This window comes from the organism of the source record quoted next, unplaced genomic scaffold (genome assembly GCF_019419815.1).
Source record: "Pyrus x bretschneideri cultivar Hongxiangsu unplaced genomic scaffold, Pyrus_bretschneideri_v1 Contig4, whole genome shotgun sequence".
NCBI lineage: Eukaryota > Viridiplantae > Streptophyta > Magnoliopsida > Rosales > Rosaceae > Pyrus > Pyrus x bretschneideri.
In genome coordinates, this window is record NW_025999723.1 from 7586096 (window position 1) to 7606264 (window position 20169).

Sequence of the window (20169 nt, forward strand, 5' to 3'; positions counted from 1 at the left end):
AAATGCATGAGGAAAAGAAACTTGTATGTTACCATAAGTTTCCCAAGTTTGATTTTCACATTGGCACGAGGAAGTATATAGCAATTCGCTCGTATTAACACATAATTTATTTATTAATACCTTGGTCTTAAAAATCACTAGGCTGTAGGCAACGGGGAAGATGGTTGTAGAGGAGGTGAGGATAAAACATGGAAGAGAGAGATGAGGCTATTCTGAACCCCAAGTCACTTTTTTTCATAAAATTAAAAAAATTAAGAAAAAAGAAACTTACCAAATAGCCTAGTCCCCCTAAGCTCCGTCTAGGTGGCCCGCCTAGCACCTAGCACCTAATGGCTAGTGCCTTGGGCCTAGTTGAGGCGGACGTTTATCACCTAGTGCCTAGTCGATTTTTGTAACATTGATTAATAAAGAAACTAAGAGATAGTTTTTCTATCAATGTTCCTCTTTCATTAAATGAATTATAATTACATAGAAGTATAGTATAATAGCAAGGGTTATGTACAATACAATCTCTAACAACCTTATCTAAACCAATTAAGTTGTGCTACAAAGGTTAACAAAATATTAATTGTAACAGGTTTTGCCACAATGCTGAATGCTTCCTGATAACCTAAACCTTCTTTTTGGTGAAATCCTTTATTAACAAGCCTTGCTTTGTATATATCAACCGTCCCATTAGCCTTTTCTTTATTCTAAACATTTATTTACAACTAACCACATTTTGAGATGAAGATGAATGAACTAAAGTCCAAGTGCCAGTGGATTGAAAGGCATTACATTCATCTTGCATAGCTAACCTTCAATGAGCATATGTGGAAGTCAAATTGTAGGTAATAGATGCAAATTCAACGAAAGTAGGTAAATGTGATTTAGTGACAGTGTAAGTTTTTGGCTTAAAAATACCATTTTTGGTTCTTGTGACCATAGGATGTATATTGTGCAGAGGTAGAGTGTTGGAAGTGGACTGAGATGGCAATGATGAATTACTTGAGGTATTGGTATGTAAAGGAACATGATCAGATAATGAGGAGATGATTGGAGATGAAATAGATGGTAATGATGAATTACTTGAAGTAGAAAAAGATGAAGAAATGAGAAATTGCAGGTTTATAGAAGTTGAATGGTGAGAGGATTTGTGAAATGGAAAGTGGTTTCATCAAATAAAACATGTTGACATATCTATACTCTATTATTATCAGGATCTAAGCACCTATGTCCTTTGTGCAACACGCTATACCTAAGAAAGAGACATCTCTCTTTTGCCATCTAACTTAGAGGAAACATAGGGTTTTAATCATGGATAACAACTACAATCAAAGATCTTAAGCCTAGTATAATCAGGATATCTATGAAATAACAGTTCCCATGGGGATTTGGCAATACCACAAATAGGCAATATGTTAATCAAATAAACTGCAGTAGAAAAAGCTTCAACCTAGTATTCCTGAGGGACATGAGATGCAACCAAGAGAGTTCCAGTTGTCTTTACAAGATGCTTGTGTTTTCTTTCTACATATCCATTCTGTTCAGGTGTACGAGGACAACTAAATTGATGCAAAAATGTAGAACAGACCTCAGACTTTGCCTTTAAAGAAAAAAAATCAGCAATACTTGCTATGATCATCCATTAGTAAAACGTAATGCAATAGATCTAAACTTTGCACAGAAGATGAAGTAGCAGGACTAAATGGCAACTTATGATTCTTAGCTATAACAGTCTAAACAAAAGAATTCAACTGAAGTTTTACCTTGCAAAGCAAGTTTATTACCATAAATAATCTTCCTAAAGATAGAAGAGGATGAATGGCCCTTATCTACGATGCCATATTTGTATTGGAGCTTTGACACTTGATAAGAATTGATGATGAAGTTGGAGAAGATGTACCAATATGAGGATAGCTTTGTGGAGGATAAAAACCATCTCTAACTAGACCCTTCAAAAGCATCTTCCTCGTAAAACGGTCATTGACAACGGATCCATTAGAGTTAAGTGTCAATGAACAATGATTGTCTTTGAGAAATTGAAAAGCAGATAATAGATTGTGCTTCGTTTTAGGAACATGAAGAACATTTTTTTAATGTAAGTAAAGCATTAAAAGTATGCAATGAAAAAGAGCCAACAAGTTGAGTGGACAGACATTTACCATCACCAATATAAACTTTGTCTTTGCTAGTGTAATGAGTAGGAGAAATAATGTTGGAGATGTCATTGGTGATATGAGAAGTTGTGCCGGAGTCTATGAGCCACGATGGAGTAGATTTGGAGGTAAAGTGGGCACACATCGCAGCAAGGTTGGTAGAAGGAATTTTGCTAGATATCTCTGGATTCATGCAATCAAAACAATCAATGGCTTCATGACTGGTAAAGCTACTGATACCATGAAGAAATTGGGATTCCACTATAAAACCAATTAACAATATGAGGAGTAGCCCAACTACTTTTAAGCAAATACAAGGTCTCTCCTCCTAACAATGTGGGATTAATTCTCAACACGCCCCCTCAAGTATGACGAATGTTCAAGCCTAACACATAGACAACATAAATGGGGTGACGTGGAGCACGTGTGGCTGTTGTGCTTAACATATAGGACAATCTGGCTCTGATACCATCAAGAAACTAAGAGATAGCTTTTCTGTAAATGTTCCTTTTTCTTGGAATGAATTATAATTACACAGAAATATAGTGTATATAGCAAGGGCCATGTTTAATATTACAATCCCTAACAATCTAATTACATACACATGTAATAAAATGATTGGCTGATTAGACTAGAGAAATAACCAACTTGTCATGACTTGGCATCTTCATTTTTAATTAAATACTATATCTAATATATCGATTATGTCTCCCATTCATATTATAATGCGTATGCCAAGTCTCAAACCAATCTTGTGACATGCAAGAAGCTTGAATTAATGACTTGCCATTGACAATGTGCATAGGTAGCCTTAGCCTCACTTGTTGTCAGCATAAAGCGAGGCTTAAATGCCTTTTGACATGTCATAACAAATCACATGGGTTGTACTAGCCTCGCTTGTTGTCAACGTAAAGCGAGGCTATATGTCAAAATACATGGCAAAGCTAAAGTCTCGACATGACTTGGAAAAAAAACATGGCAGAGTTAAAGTCCCGACATGAATTTGGTAGCCAACTTTAAGATTGATAAACAATTTTGCAAGATTGTCGGATAGGCCAAAGTGTTAGGAATTTTTGCCCAATTGTCGACTAATAATCTCGCATCTCGAAACATAAGTAAATTGAAAAGGTTGTGTAGGGGACGAAAATGGGAAGGATGAATCAAAGTGATGCAGGATTGAATCTCAGTGGATCATGGCAACAAGACCACTTTGCCACTTACAATACCCCGTCGCGTATTTAAGTCATCTGTAAAGAATTCTACCTGCCGCACAGTGAAAATTATAATTCAAGGCGGCCATCACGGCTCGTCCACCACAATGACTTGACCATTGACATGAGCCTTTGGGGGCCGAAGCCCTTACTGCAGGTCGGCAATCGGACGGTGGGCGCATGCATCGCTTCTAACTCGGATTCTAACTTAGAGGCGTTCAGTCATAATCCAACGCACAGTAGCTTCGTGCCACTAGCTTTTCAACCAAGCGCGATGACCAATTATGTGAATCAACGATTCCTTTTGTCCTCTCGTACTAGGTTGAATTACTATTGTGACACTGTCATCAGTAGGATAAAACTAACATGTCTTACGACGGTCTAAACACAGCTCACGTTCCCTTGTTAGCTATAATCTGTGCGTTGGGTCAACTACAATAAGTTTCAAGCCATCCAAGTTGCATGCTAGAAAGAAAGTTAGTAGTTTGGATCCTGATGCTCATCAACCTTGACCTCGAACCCTAAACCAGAATCAACGTAACATTATTTAAATCTTTAAGTACCTATTGATGTCGCTTTAACCTAATGTTAACCAAGAAATATTTACACTACCATTTTCTTTAGGCAAACACCAAACTAACCTAGCTGCCCGCGCCGTTTGGGCTGGACAAATATTAGATATTAGTTCAAAACTTAGGTAATTGTTTGTATACCCTAATTTTTAACTTAGCTTGCTGATAAAAAGTTGTATTATATATGTCTTTTTGTTTCATATTGTTTTTTAAACCAATTAAAACATAAGTCAAATTCCTATATACTATAAAAGAGAGACATTGACTACTGGGTCGATACAAGAAATGACTATTTGGTTTACATGCAGTTTTAAACACGTCGAGCTAAATTGAATATCACTATGCTTTCTTTTTCAGGTCACGGTTGCTTTTTATTCAAACTCAAAAATTTCAAGCACAATATTGGACTGAAGTTGTAGCGAGCAATTCATTTGGGTAGTAACAAATTTCATTTTAATATCAATAAAAATAAATTATAGCATATGAAATAAAGGTACCACAAAAAAAATTTAAATTATATTAATAAAATATTAAAAAAAATTCAATTGGTAGGAAAATAAAATATGCAATAATATATAAAGTATACATAAACTTAATAGCAAAAGATTTGTAACTTAGTTTTTTTTTTTTTTTTTTTTTTTTTTGTCGAAAAATTTATGATTTAAACGTAAAAGAGAAACCTTTTTTTAAGCACCACCCAGGTCTGAAGTTCAACTCTCTCCCTTCAAAGACAAGGCTTGCCTTGTGTCTTGCAAGAGAACAAAGTTGGTGCAAATGTATTGATCATTTTATTTTTACTTTTTTAGGCATGATTGGACCCGACCATTACATAATCTTGGTCCCTCACTTTCTAAATAAAGCGATGTAAGTTACTACGTGGTGAAACACATCGTCTTGATATTTGATGAAAGTACTGTTTCGAGCTGATTATAGGCCCAATTTGCTTTAGTAGTATTTAAGGAAAACTAATGAAAACGCTTTGAAAATTTTGAGTTTTAACGATAAGGACAAAATAAAAGGTAAAGTGAATAGTACCATGATTGACTTTTTAGTGTAAAAATGTGGTTTTTCGTTAAAGTGAACAGTATCAGAAGCTTTTCGTTAAAGTTCCCTAATATTTAATCTTATTTTTCTTATAAAAGAAGTTGTATTTATTGTAAATAAAAAAGACACATTGTATGGCTATCTTCAACCGAATAAGCTATGTTTAGCCCTCGTCCAGATTATAGCCTTGCAAGAATTTATTTTTTTAATGACAGTGTCAGACCATATTTATATATCATCTCCAATCAAAGGGGCTACTTTTTAGTCCCCTCAATAATTTATTATTTTTAAGTTTGCTCTTTAACTTTATTAGTTAATTAAATTAACCTATTGGAATGCTATGTATGTTTTGCTTCAAAAAAAATTTAATTTTTCGGATAGGAGTTTAAAGAATGTGAAGAATTGAAATAAAATGAGGTAAAATAATATAGAAGGGTGAAACGGATGTGAGAAATAGTGTAGAAATGGTTTAGGTATCTATTGGAAAAAAAATCGTCTTAAAAAAAAAAAAAATCAAATCCAACGGCTAACTGATGTCAACTAGCAAGTGGGTTGCTCACAGCTGGGCGCAACTTTTCGGGCCGGCTGGCTGGTTAAGTTGCCCGGCTCGCTAGCCATATGGCTGGATTTTGGCCTAGTGGGTCCTAAAAATTTTTGGCCTGCCCCTTTATTGGAGATGAGTTTGTGTAAAAAAAGGCCATATTTTGGCCTAAAACTCTTTGGCCAGTCCGGTTGGAAATGGCCTAAGAAACAGAAGAGATGGATGTTCCAGTCAATTTGATTTTTTGACAAGGTCTATATGAATTGGAGAAATTCAGTGATATTAAACTGACTGGAAAAGGGCATTCTCATAATTTACCTTTGATTTGTTTCAAGTGTTGCAAGGTTGAGCACAACAAAGAGCATTGCCTTGAGGCTGAGGGAATCCAATGAGTTTTTAAAAGATTTGAGAAAGAAACCGGAGAAGAACTCTACCGTTGCTAGAGGTAATTAAGCAGAACCAGATTGCTTCAGGAAAGAAAAAAGTTGGGAGGCCTAGAAAGGTCCTCAAAGATTTGACCAATGCCAATGGGCTAACTATGCAAAAGCCTGCTCATGCTAATCCTAGTACCAATGTTAATGCCCCCAAGCAAAAAGCTACAAAGAGTTACAGGACAATTTCAGCACTTACTCATTACTCTTATGCACATGATCATAGTGGCAATGTGGAGAGTGCAGAAGATGGAGAGCAGATATAATGGTTATACAACCCCCAAATATTTTTGGAAATTATACTGGAGACCCTTATCGTAATGTGATCAATAACAATATAAAGATGACATCGAATGAAAACGAAGATGAGTCAGAAATGGTATCTTGCTCTATGGTTCCAGAGACATCTCGTAAGATTAGCAAAACACTTCTCTAAAACTCACTGGACAACCTTCTAATGATGCTAGTAAGTGTGATTGTGCTCTCCCTAATAGTGGGGAAGACATGGTTATCGACTTACTCATGTGGTCTAGGCCATCTTTCACCTCAAATTCCTTTTTATTATGAATATTCTTTGTTGAAGTGTTAGAAGCACGAGGAGGAAGTCTTTGCAGGCCTCTGTCAAAGATCATTCCAGAATAAATGATGTCAGTATTTGTGTCATGGTTGAGCCTTGAATCAGTAGGGTCGAAGCTTAAAAGGTGATCAAGTCATTGGGGTTTCCAACATATGATTTAGTTGATGCTGGGGTTTCTCGAGAGGTATGTGGGTGCTATGGCATGATAAAAAAATGCAAATTAGAAGTAGTGGAATGGCTTGATTAGGCGTTGTCTGCTCTAGTTTTTTCTCCTACTGGCAATGTATTATTCACCATGGTTTATGTTAACCCTTGTAACAACAACAGGGAGCTGTTATGGCAACATTTAGACTCTCTGGTTGTTACTGATATTACTGAAATTTGTAGATTTCCTATGACTGAAAACCTTGGTAAGTATTTGGGGGTTCCTCTAATTTTACACGTGATTGACAAAGTGCAACAAATGCTTTCAACTTGGAAGTGCAAACTCCTTATCCTCCCTCGGAGAATCACTATGATCCAATCACTGTAAACTAATGATATTGTCGAGTGGGCTTCTTGGAACTTGGAAGACTACAACTGCCATGATTTTTCCTACTTTTGTTTTTACTTCTTGGTTCCCATGGAAATGGCGGAATAAGAAAATGTTTCGAGTTAGAGTTTGGTTACCCTCATCATCCTACCCGTATATTGGGTTGTCAGGAGTTTATCAATGTAGATGGAACTGCAGTATACTACACATTTACAAAGAGCTAACATGGTGTCGGACCGCTTTGTTGATTTGGGAAATGGCGTTGGGTTAGAACTTGTAGGAGTTTTGAGACCCCTCTTGTCCCATATCGGGCAACAGTGGTTTTTTACTAGTCTTTATATAGGCTTATTCATTTTTCTTAGTAATTAGAACTTGAACCATTTGGAATGAGGATTGAGGTTTGGGCCACTAATTGTATGGATTAGGTACTTAATGATTATACTATAATATTAATATTAATTAATCAAGACAAGGGCACTTGGGGCCAAAGAATTAAAATTAATCTGATCAATTAATCTGATCAATTAGTTTTAATTTCGAGTTAAGTTTTTAATTAAATTAATTAAAAACGTTTTGATTAATAGACACTACTCTTTGGAAAGAGTTGTATAGCTTCAGATAGATCCAAAAGGTGTTTGAAGAGGTATGAAAGAGCCTGTATAACTGGAGTCCTCAGTTCCATCAAAAATCTTTTTTTTTTTTCTTCCTCCTTGTCTTCTGTACAAAATTTCCAGATAGTAAACACACAAAGCAATTCGCTAGAGTTTTATAATCCAGTGCGGGTTGTAGAATTAGGTAGTTGTATCCTGGTCGAGCAGACGTTGTAGAACCATAAACACACGAGTGGGACGGAAATATTGTTTGAAGGATATCGTGTTTGCGCTAGCCTCTACCTTTAATTCATTTAAGTTAGTATCATTTTAATTTTTTGCTACTGCAACATAATTGCATTCTGTATTACAAGTATTTTTGAATAATAAAGTATAAGTATTTCGGTTTTCTATTTCTATTATTTTATTGCTTCTAAATTGTTGTCCAACAATCTTCGAACAGTATGGAACAATCGGGAACTAAACCTCATTCTGAGAAGCCTGAGAAATTTAAGGGCGGAGACTTCAAAAGATGGCAACAAAAGATGCTATTTTATTTTACAACCTTGAATTTGGCTAATGTTCTGCGCGAGATTGTACCTATTGCAAATGGAGAAAATATTTTTTCTGTAGAAACTTTAACGGCTATAGATGCCTAGAATCATAATGATTTCCTCTGCAGAAACTATATTCTCAATGCATTAGATGATTCATTGTATGATGTCTATGTAGTATGCAAAACAGCCAAGGAACTTTGGGAATCATGTGAGAAAAAATATAAAACCGAGGATGCTGGTTCGAAGAAATTTGTCGTGGGCAAATTTTTGGACTATAAAATGGTGGATTCCAAGTCTGTTGTCTCTCAAACTGAAGATCTCCAGAAAATCATCCATGACATTCATGTTAATGGGATGGTGATCAATGAGTCTTTCTAAGTGGCATTCTTTATGGAAAAACTGCCACCTTCTTGGAAAGAGTTCAAGAATTATCTCAAGCACAAACGTAAGGAGATGACCCTTGAGGATCTCATTGTAAGGCTGAGAATAGAGGAAGATAACAGAAAGAATGAGAAGGGCTTGGTTTCGAGTATGGAAGCCAAGGCGAATGTTGTTGAAGGAAGTTCATCAAAGCAAAGGACGAAATTCCAGAAAACCAAGAAGAAGGAAAAGAACTATGCCCCTGGAGTGAAAGGCAAGGACTTCAAGAAAATCAAGGGAAGTTGCTGGTTTTGTGGAAAGCAAGGCCATAGGGCTCAAGAATGTCGTCATCGAAGGGATCAAGGTCCTGGAAGTCAAGGCAACAACAACCGCGCAAACGTGATTGAAAATAATGTGGATGCCCCGGCTGCAATGATTTCTGAAATCAACCTTGTATCTGACCACACTAATTGGTGGATAGATACTAGTGCAACTCGCCATGTGTGTGGTGACAGAAATATGTTCTCTTCGTACCAGAAAATCGAGGGAAACGAGCAGCTGTTTATGGGCAATACATCTACATTTGTTGTGGCTGGAATAAGGAAATATGTTCTAAAATTCACTTCTGGAAAGGAATTAACCCTCCTTGACGTGCTGCATGTCCCCGATATAAGGAAGAATCTTGTTTATGGTCCTATCCTTAGTAAGAAAGGATTCAAACTAGTTTTTGAGTCTAATAAGTTTGTACTAACTAAAGGGGGAATGTTTGTAGGGAAGGGTTACCTTATTGATGGATTATTCAAACTAAATGTACTTGCTAATGCTATGAATGAAATAAATAATGTTTCTCCTTATATTGTTGATTCGTCTAATTTATGGCACTCTAGATTAGGACATGTAAATTTTTGTTCTCTTTTTAGAATGCATAATTTAGGTTTGCTGCCCAAAATTGATTATCTAGATAATGTTAAATGTGAGACTTGTACATAATCGAAATTTGCAAGTCAAAGCTTTAAATTAGTGCATGAAAAGTCAACTGATTTATTAGATTTAATTCATAGTGACTTGTGTGATTTTAGATCATATCTAACTCGTGGTGGAAAGAACTATTATGTAACATTTATAGATGATTTCAGTAAGTATTGTTATGTTTATTTACTTCATAGTAAAGATGAGACCTTGGATATGTTTAAGACATATAAGGCAGAAGTTGAAAATCAACTTAACAAGAAGATTAAAGTCTTAAGGCCCGATAGGGGAGGAGAATATGAGTCTCATGCCTTTTGCTGAATTTTGTGCCACACATGGCATAATTCATCAAACAACAACCCCTTATACATCGCAACAAAACGGTGTTGCCAAACGGAAAAATAGGACTTTTAAAGTCATGATCAATTCTATGTTGAATAGCTCTGGGCTTCCACACAATTTGTGGGGTGAAGCTTTACTTACTGCAAATAAAATTTTGAATCGAATTCCACCTAAAACGAGAAAGGAGTCACCGTATGAATTATGGAAAGGAAGAACCCCAACGTTTAAATTGCTTAAAGTGTGGGGTTGCCTGGCAAAGGTACAAGTCCCATTGCCAAAGAGAACAAAATTAGGGCCTAAAACTATAGATAGTGTTTTTATTGGTTTTGCATCTAATAGTTCAGCTTATAGATTCTTAGTTTTTCATTCCGAAGTAAGTGATATACATGTCAATACTATTATAGAATCTATAAATGCAATATTTTTTTAGGATATATTTCCATACAAAATAGGCAAGTCTAATTTATTAAAAAGGAGATTACATGATGATGTATCTGAGGTTAATGATGAACCTAGAGAACATGATGATGGCTCATCCTCATCTAGAGTTCAAGAAGAAGAAGAACTTGAACCTAGAAGGAGTAAAAGGACAAAAATTCGAAAGGACTTTGGGCCTGATTTTGTGACCTTATTAACCGAGACAGAACCTCAATCATTCAAGGAGGCCATGTCCACTCCTGAAGCTCCATTTTGGAAGGATGCAGTTAACAGTGAGATAGATTCCATGATGCAAAATCATACATGGGAATTAGTCGATTTGCCCCCTGGCAATAAGCCAATTAGGTACAAATGGATCTTTAAGAAGAAATTAAAACCTGATGGTACAATTGACAAATATAAGGCTCGTTTGGTAGCTAAATGATACCGTCAAAAACATGGTTTGGATTTCTTTGATACATACTCGCCTATAACGAGAATTACGTTAATAAGATTGTTGATTGCTATAGTTGCACTTCATAACATGGAAATACATCAAATGGATGTAAAGACTGCATTCTTAAATGGAGATTTAGATGAGGAAATATATATGGAACAACCCGAGGGGTTTGTGGTTAAAGGTCAAGAACACAAAGTTTGTAAACTTGTGAAATCGCTATACGGGCTTAAACTTATGATCACATACAGTTTTAAGATAAATGAGTGTGATAAGTGTGTCTACACAAAAACTCAAAATAATGCTTGCATTATGTTGTGTTTATATGTAGATGATATGCTTATAATGGGAACTAACAAAGAAATAATAAATTGGACCAAGAAGATATTGAAATCAAGTTTCGATATGAAAGATCTTGGATTAGCTGATTTGATTCTTGGGCTAAAAATAAAAAGAAACCAAGAAGGATATATTCTTACACAGTCCCATTATATAGAAGCTACACTTAGAAAATATGGTCATTTGGAAAGTAAAGATGCAATTACTCCTTTTGATGCCAATAGCAAACTTAAGACGAATAGAGGAGATGTTATATCTCAACGAGAATACTCACAAGTTATTAGAAGCCTTATGTACATAATGAACTATACAAGGCCTGATATAGCATACTCAGTGAGTAGACTAAGTAGATATACATGCAATCCTGGGCATGATCATTGGGAAGCTTTAATTTGAGTATTGAGATACTTAAAGCATACAATGAATTATGGATTGCATTATACAAGGTATCCTCCTGTGCTTGAAGGACTTACTAATGTGAATTGGATATCGGATAATAATGATACAAAATCCACAAGTGGATATGTATTTACTTTGGGAAGAGCAGCAATATCTTGGAAATCTTCTAAACAAACATACATAGCCCGATCAACTATGGAATCGGAATTTTGTAGCTCTCGATATGGCTGGAGGAGAAGCTGAGTGGCTAAGAGATTTTTTGGAAGATGTTCCCATATGGCCTAAACCTGTAATGGCAATATGTATACACTGTGAGAGTTTAGCTGCATAATATTGAGCTAAAAATAGTGTATACAATGGGAAGTCTAGACAAATTAGACGAAGGCATAATACTATAAAGCAATGGCTCTCTAGTGGTGTAATTTCTATTGACTATGTTAAGTCAAAAGATAATATTGCGGATCCGCTTACTAAAGGTTTGTCTAGAGAGCAAGTTAAGCATACAACGAGGGGAATGAGTTTAAAGCCAATAGAGTAAAATGAAACTGCCAAACGGAAACCTAACCTAGTTGATTGGAGATCCCATGGTCTAGATTCAATAGGCAAATTGGTTTGGCTAGATTCAAGAAGAAACACACTTACATACCCATTCCTATGATGGAAGAAGTGTGGTGACTGCTGATGGTGTAGGATACATTAGTTTAATGATATTGATACTTGTAAATCAGGTGGAATACTAGCAACCTATTCTTAATCAATATCACCTATATGAGAGTAAATGTGGGGTCGCATTTATGAGAATTACATGGCTACATTCTCTACAGCTCTCATGAATTCAGGATTTGTTTAGGACCAAAATGAACACAAACATATGAATTTTGCAATGTGTTGGTGTGACATATGTTTTGCTTATTGTCTTGGTTTACTGTGGAGATGAACAATTCAAAATTTTATATCCACTGCGTCATCTTGTAAATCCGATAAGTATATACTAAGGTAGGTTCAAGTCCAAAAGACACCTCTCCTGATGTATGTCACATCTATTGCTTACTCTTGTATCTTAGTGTTTCTTGGACCAAGGAGTTGTCTCAAATGTGGGGTATTGTAGGAGTTTTGAGACCCTTCTTGTCCCACATCGGGCAACAGTGGTTTTTCACTAGCCTTTATATAGGCTTATTCATTCTTTTTAGTAATTAGAACTTGGACCATTTGGAATGAGGATTGAGGTTTGGGCCACTAATTGTATGGATTAGGCTTGATGATTATACTATAATATTAATATTAATTAATCAAGACAAAGGCACTTGGGGCCAAAGAATTAAAATTAATCTGATCAATTAGTTTTAATTTCGAGTTAAGTTTTTAATTGAATTAATTAAAAACGTTTTGATTAATAGACACTACTCTTTGGAAAGAGTTGTATGGCTTCAGATACATCCAAAAGGTGTTTAAAGAGATATGAAATAGCTTTTATAACTGGAGTCCTCAGTTCCATCAAAAATCATCTTTTTTTTCTTCCTCCTTGTCTTTCGTACAAAATTTCCAGAAAGTAAACACACAAAACAATTCGCTAGAGTTCTATAATCCAATACGGGTTGTAGAATTAGGTAGTTGTATCCTGGTCGAGCAGACGTTATAGAACCACAAGCACATGAGTGGGACGGAAATACTGTTCGAAGGACATAACGTTTGCTCTAGCCTCTATCTTCAATTCATTCAAATTAGTATCATTTTAATTTTTTTGTTACTATAACATAATTGCATTCTGTATTACAAGTATTTTTTGAATAATAAGGCATAAGTATTTCGGTTCTGTATTTCTATTATTTTATTGTTCCTGAATTGTTCTCCAACAGAACTTACTAACTATGGTGACTCCCCGATTATATTACGTACAATTTGGGCGATAATGTTTTATGTGTTTCTACGACTCGTGTCATCTTGTAATTTTCTGAACATTACGTTTCTCACCCTACCCGTCGACGGAAATATCTTGTTGCTCTTGGTGTGCGGCTCTTGGTGCTAACATGTCTTATGCAAGCTTATGGGCTGTGGTGGTGTTTTGATGACGTTGGTAGTTCTGGCTGGGTATCCCCTCCCGCCCCATCCTCAGTTGCCCCGGCTACAGCTGGCATGCCATGCCTCCTGCCAATTCTGCACCTGCATCTCCACTGTGGACATGTCATCAATTTTGTGTTGCTTCAACAAGTTGTTTGTGTGCTACCGCAATTTTTTAGTCTTGCTGGTTGCGATGGCTTTAGTAAGGGTTTCGATGCTTGGTATGCCACATCTCGTCTATGAGGCTATCTGCCTCAAGACTCCTCGTTCTAATGGTGGGGTTTATGGAGTGGTTGTATATGGGATTAAAATTATTTCCGTTATGTGCTAATTACTCTCCGATTAAAATTGATCACTCGAACATATGTACCGTCTAGCACCCTTTTAATTGGTTTGTAATTGTCTGTTTGTGCCTTGTGGTAATGAAACTCTATCAACAAAAAAAAAATTGTAATGTCTTAAAAGGAGTAATGTTAGGAAGACTAAATTTTGTAAATTAAATAATATAGAAGTTGATAATTGGATTATTATTTAAACGTTGATAAACGTGCTCATTTTCTATTGATGACATATAATTTAGTTTCCAAATTTAGTCTATAAATTTAATTCTGGTAACATTACTCTTTTTAAAAATAGAAAAATTATAAAAATTGTTTTTCCGTGTAGGAAAATTGTCCATCGATAAACCCCAGGAGTAGCCAACTGGGACTGGGTCAGAACTCATACTACCCTTCTCCTTCTCCTAAACCCCGAAACCAGAATGCGGCGCGCCATCGACGCCCACCTCAAGGCGGCGCGTCTCTTTCCCTCCTTCTCCTCCTTCTCTTCTTCCTCCTCCCCATCCACGCCTCCCGTAACCGTCCGTACAATCATAACCCTACTCCATCCCCACTCTCCTTCCATTTCCAAAACCTTAAACCGCCATTCGATCACAACTTCTCCGTGCTCTTCGATTCCGATTCTCAGAATCCACGGCATCGCCTCCAATTTCGCCCTCGCCGTCTTGCGCTCCATTTTGTCGGTCCCGCATGCCGATACGTTGGAGTGGAACGAGCCGGTGTCGTGCTCGGAGGTCGGCGATGGCTACAAAGCCACCGTGGACGAAGACTCGAAGCCCTCGATTCCTGTTCGAGCGTACTTCTTCTCCACCAGGTTCTGTTTTCTGATATTTCATTTTTTGAATTTAGTAACTTTTGTTTCAAAATTCCCCAGAAATGTTTGGAATCGAAAAGGCAGCGGCTTTCACCAGTTTAGTGTTCATATTGTTTTGGATGAGAGTATGAATTCTGCGATTTTACTTGGTTTTTCTAATTTGCATGTATCTTTGTGAAATGTAGTGTGGATTTAAGAAGCTTGGTGGAGCAGAACAGGCTGAATTTCATCCCACCTACATCGCGAATGACTAATTACGTTGTTTTTAAGTTCGGGGAGCTTTCCGATTCCAATGACGTAAGTTTGCCTCGTTTTTCTTTGATTTCCAGTGCTTTGGGTTCTGATTTAGTAGTTTTTTTTTCTTAACAAAGGGATCATAAGAGTAAGACCATTCTACAAATGGCATAATCTTGTACTTTTTACTGCCTCTTCATTTTTTACCTGAATTTTGTGTATCTGCCCGTAAAATGATACTATAAGTTGAATGCAGTTTCTTTGTTTCAGGGTTTGGGTCTTAGTTTAAGTGGGAGTGACTGTTGTTACATGGTAGTCTTTCAGTATGGCTCCATTGTCTTGTTCAATGTCCGTGAACAAGATATCGATGGGTATTTGAAAATCGTGGAAAAACACGCATCAGGATCGCTACCTGAAATGAGAAAGGATGGTGAGACTCTATAATCAAAATTATATCTTTTGAGATAACAAGTTTATGAATTTTGGATTCTGCACTATCTGATTCATTTAGTTAATCTTTCTGTTATGTACACACATTTCACTGGAGTTAAGATTTCATGTTGCCCTTTAGCTAAGAAAGTTATTTATTGACTGAGTATTCATGCTGAGCTCAATTGTTATTTTATTTCTTGGCTAAGCAATATTATTGGACCGCTACCTTCGTTAATTTTTAATGTTGCAGAGTAATATTTTCTGTTTTCTGCTTCATTGTTGCTGCTCCAATGGTTGTGGATTACAATTTTTGGGATACTTTTCACATCTGAACTTTTATTTTGTTATGAAATCAGAGTATGAGGTGAGAGAAAAGCCCACTTTACACACGTGGATGGAAGGTGGATTAGATTACATAATGTTGCAGTACTTGAATGTTGATGGAATCCGTACCATTGGTAGTGTTTTAGGTCAAAGTATTGCACTTGATTACTATGTGCGCCAGGTATATATGCTTCTTATAATCTTGGGAACTTCAACTTTGTGAAATCATGACTTCTTGATTCATCTCAGAACGCTGTTTCTTCTCTTTTAGGTTGATGGAATGGTTGCAGAATTTACGGACATTAATCGTGAAATGGAAACTACTGGGAAGTTTAAAATGAAGAGGAAGAAACTGTTTCAGTTAGTGGGGAAGGCAAATTCTAATCTTGCTGATGTGATTCTTAAGCTCGGACTTTTTGAGAGGTAATAGTTTTAAATCCATATTGCAGTTATTAAGCTGAAATTTGTTTTTGGATAACAGTGATCCTCCATAAGACAGGCATAAATGTTATCTGCATGTATGATTATGATTGACAGGAAAAGTAATGAATCAGAAGACAAAAAATCATTTCCGCTATTCTTTTTCACCCATTTGAGACGGTTTTTAGTTTCTTGACATGTTTAATCTACCTAATGAAAAATCAATCGACTTTACAGATCGGATATTGCCTGGAAGGATGCCAAATATGCTCAGATATGGGAATATCTCAGGGATGAATTTGAGTTAACTCAGAGATTTGCAAGTCTTGATTTTAAGTTGAAGTTTGTGGAGGTACACGAAACAACTCAATACTGGTTTACTAAATCTGGAGAACTACTTTTCAACTGCTGTGGATGTTGTGTTGACATTTTGTTTTCTTCGTTGCAGCACAATATTCGTTTTCTTCAGGAAATTCTCCAAAACAGGAAGTCAGATTTCTTGGAATGGCTCATCATTGCGTTAATAGGTGCTGAAATTCTTCTCTCCGTTTACGACATTGCCCACAGGTCGGCACTTGCTTCGCTTTAGCACGAGGATCGATGACGCACGAAGTCGAATGTGCCCTTATACAATGTCCTGGTCTTTGTATATCTTACAGTCCCCCTCAAATTTGTTGCTGCTTGCACTTCTCATGCCAGTTAATTTTGTGTAACTATGATTTGAATTGATCTTATAATCTAATCTCTCTATTTTCCTTGTGTCAGTTGGCTTCCACAATCTCAAGAAAGATAAACACAATGTTGAATTAAGCAATCAAAACCTTAAGTCATGCAAAAACAAAATAATTCAGAACTAAAGTGTATCGTTGACATTTCGATTTTTATCAAAAAGAAAATTGATTCAATCTTTTTCTTTCATAAGCATTTTAAAACTAAGTACGAGACAAAGCGAATGAGATCTTGACATCAGCAGATGCCGGGGGAACCCCTCCCTCGAGTAAGCTGATTTTATCCCTCATATCGCTAGTCTCGGAAATTAAGAATCATTGTTTCGCAAGCTCCTTCCATGTACAAGGAAAAAAGAGTTTCTCGTCTGGTGGATCTGAGAATTCGAAATAATATAATCCATCAAAACAAACAAAACAATGCATGTTTGAAGATAAGAGATGAATTCACTACCATCTATATCAATGAACTGCACGTAAAACAAGGAAGCATGCATGCATGCATAAATTTAGGAAAAACTAACCCGGAGATAGACATAAAAAATGCAAAGGTTTTGACGTGCGAAGATTCGCAAAGAAGATTTAACTGTCGTCCTCATCATGTTCATATCTATTTCTACCCGCCAACAAGCTAGGCGACCTGTTTTCAGGGCGGGAAAGAGCCCGAGATTGAACTTTTCTCAGAAATGAAAACGGACTCCCACTAGAAATTTGCAGTTTGTAGCAAAAATGTTGACCCCAACTTCCATTTACGTTCTCATCGAAAGCGCATATTTCCAAATTCTCCAGTCTCGTTCCCAAAATGTCCAGGCTGTTAAGAAACGTTTTGACAATGTGTACATGTTTGATGTTTGGACAAGTAATTATGAGATGGGTGACGCCAGTGCAATTTAGCATGCTTAATTTCTCAAGAGAAGGGAAAGAAGAACCAGAAATAAATCCAGCTCCAAAGCACTGTTCAGAAACTCCACACGAGTTAGAGACAAAGATAATGTAAGTCGAAACTATTGCTTTGAAAAAAAGAATTTGCAAAGGATGACTCCAAGCTAACAAGGCTCCCCGCTTTGTCGTAAGGGAAGGAACCAAGCTAACAAGACTCTTGGCCTTGACCTAAGGTGTTATTTGTTTTGTAGATGCAATTTTGTCCAAGATCAAGGAGGAAGAAATTTGCATCCATAGAATCAATACTAGGAAATAAATCAAAACAATCGTTTATTTACAAGACAAGAAAACCTAGATCAAATCAAATAATATCAAAATCCTAATCAAATCATATAAAATCACTAATTAAATCAAATCCTAAAATACTTTCCTTTTTATTTTCCAACAACCCCCCCCCCCCCCCCCCCTTCTCTTCAAACTCATGGTGTGAAATCAAGAGTTTGCCAAGAAAGAAATCTTCATTGATACTCTGAAACTTACGTCAATCTTTTTGAAACTCAACTGGAACTAGCGCCTATCTTTTCAAAAGCCCAGCTAGAACAAGCGTCTCTTTTTGAAGGCCCGACGAACAAATCATAATCCTCGGAACTAACACCTCTTTTCGAAAGCCCAACTGAAACTAACGCTAATCTTTTTGAAAGCCCAATTGGAACTAATGTCTTTTTTCGAAAGCCTGATAAAAAAAATTATCTTGATATGATGGAACTAAGCTTCTTTTCGAAAGCCCAAATCACCAAATCCTAATGCTCTTACTAAGCTCTCTAAATTCTCCAAACACTTTTCCCTCAAAATTTTAACTTTGGCATCGGAGATTCTTCGGCCAAGACCCCCCCCCTTTCCGCGTTCAGGGCGCGTGAAGCTCTTAGCCTTGACCTATCAAGAAGGAAGAAATTTACATCCACATAAGCAATACTAGGAAATAAATCAAAATAATCGTTTATCTACAAGACAAGAAAACCTAGACCAAATCAAATAATATCAAAATCCTAATTAAATCATATAAAATCACTAATTAAATCAAATTCTAAAATACTTTCCTTTTTATTTTCCAATACCCCCCCCCCCCCTTTTTTCAAACTCATGGTGTGAAATCATGAGTTTGCCAAGAAAGAAATCTTCATTGATACGCTAAAACTTACATCAATCTTTTTGAAAGCTCAGCTGGAACTAGCACCTATCTTTTCGAAAGTCCAACTAGAACAAACGTCTCTTTTTGAAAGCCCGACGAACAAATCATAATCCTCAGAACTAACGCTTCTTTTCGAAAGCCCAACTGAAACTAATGCTAATCTTTTCAAAAATCCAATTGGAACTAACGTCTTTTTTCGAAAGCCCGATAAATAAATCTCTTGATATCTCTTTTCGAAAGCCCAAATCACCAAATCCTTTTTTTCTTCAATTTTTTGTTTCATCCTTCTTGTTTTTTTTCTTCCTCAAACTCATAATCAAACTAAATAATAAATAAATAAAACAAAATCCAAAAGCCTTCATGATAGGAAACGTATCCTATCTTGACAAAACTTTTTTTTCTTCCAATCTTTTTCCTCCAAGGCATTGAAACCACACACATTTCTTCTCTTTATTCTTCTTTATGGCAGCAGAACCCATTCTTTAGCAACAATAGACAGTCTTCACCCTCAGTTTCATGGCCTGTGGGTGTACAAAGAAAATTAGCTTCGTGCACCCACAGGGAAGCGCTCATAGCAAAGTTCAACCAAGAACCGAACTTTGCTCTGATACCAAGTTGAAAATAAAGGGTTTAAGGTAAATTTAGAATTCTCTACAATCTTACAACTTTCAAATAACCACTTCAATACTTTATTTTTCTCCAAAATGAGGTATTTATAAGATAATACTAGGAAATAAATCAAAACAATCTTTTGCCTACAAGATAAAAAAACCTAAACCAAATCAAATAATATCAAAATTCTAGTTAAATCATATAAAATCACTAATTAAATCAAATCCTAAAATAGTTTCCTTTTTATTTTCCAACATATGCCACATGTATTCGTTAGTTGTGTTTTAAGTTGTCATGTGAAGTGCACACGATCACTCTTAGATGGGTGAACCGTGTGAAATCCTAACGGTTATTTGTCTTTAGCTCCTTTTCGCAGCATATGTGTGTGATGTGGGATTCATTGCTTTTGTAATCGAATCCAAGAGAAATACAAAGAGAGCAACGTACTCTCCAGGCTTACACCACCATCGTTCATCTGTGTGTTCTTCATTTTTCCAGAAAACCCATTCATAAAACCTCTCAATTCATAGAAAACAACACCATAGTTAATTGGATTTGTCACAGAAAAAAATACTTGTCAGTTAAAGAGACATCAGGTGCAAGCTCGTCATCAACCCTATATTTCACGACCCGACCAATACAAGAATACAAACAAGAAGAACTCA

The 20169-nt window shown here is 36.2% G+C and overlaps 1 protein-coding gene across 1 annotated transcript; it reads left to right on the plus strand.

Annotated features, from left to right (window-relative positions):
• Positions 1-14227: 14227 nt before the first annotated feature.
• LOC103926656 (protein RETARDED ROOT GROWTH-LIKE) lies at positions 14228-16860 on the plus strand. Its single transcript, XM_009335472.3, has 7 exons — positions 14228-14686; positions 14872-14983; positions 15191-15350; positions 15709-15857; positions 15948-16099; positions 16334-16448; positions 16545-16860. The coding sequence occupies exons 1-7, from the start codon at positions 14295-14297 to the stop codon at positions 16683-16685; spliced, it is 1221 nt and encodes a 406-aa protein (XP_009333747.2). The 5' UTR covers positions 14228-14294; the 3' UTR covers positions 16686-16860.
• The last annotated feature ends 3309 nt before the right edge of the window (positions 16861-20169 follow it).

Coding starts and splice junctions, on each gene's coding strand:
- LOC103926656 (XM_009335472.3), top strand. CDS start 14,295: ATGCGGCGCGCCATCGACGCCCACCTCAAGGCGGCGCGTCTCTTTCCC. Junction 14,984..15,190: donor AGCTTTCCGATTCCAATGAC/GTAAGTTTGCCT, acceptor TCTTTGTTTCAG/GGTTTGGGTCTTAGTTTAAG. Junction 16,100..16,333: donor AAGCTCGGACTTTTTGAGAG/GTAATAGTTTTA, acceptor TCGACTTTACAG/ATCGGATATTGCCTGGAAGG.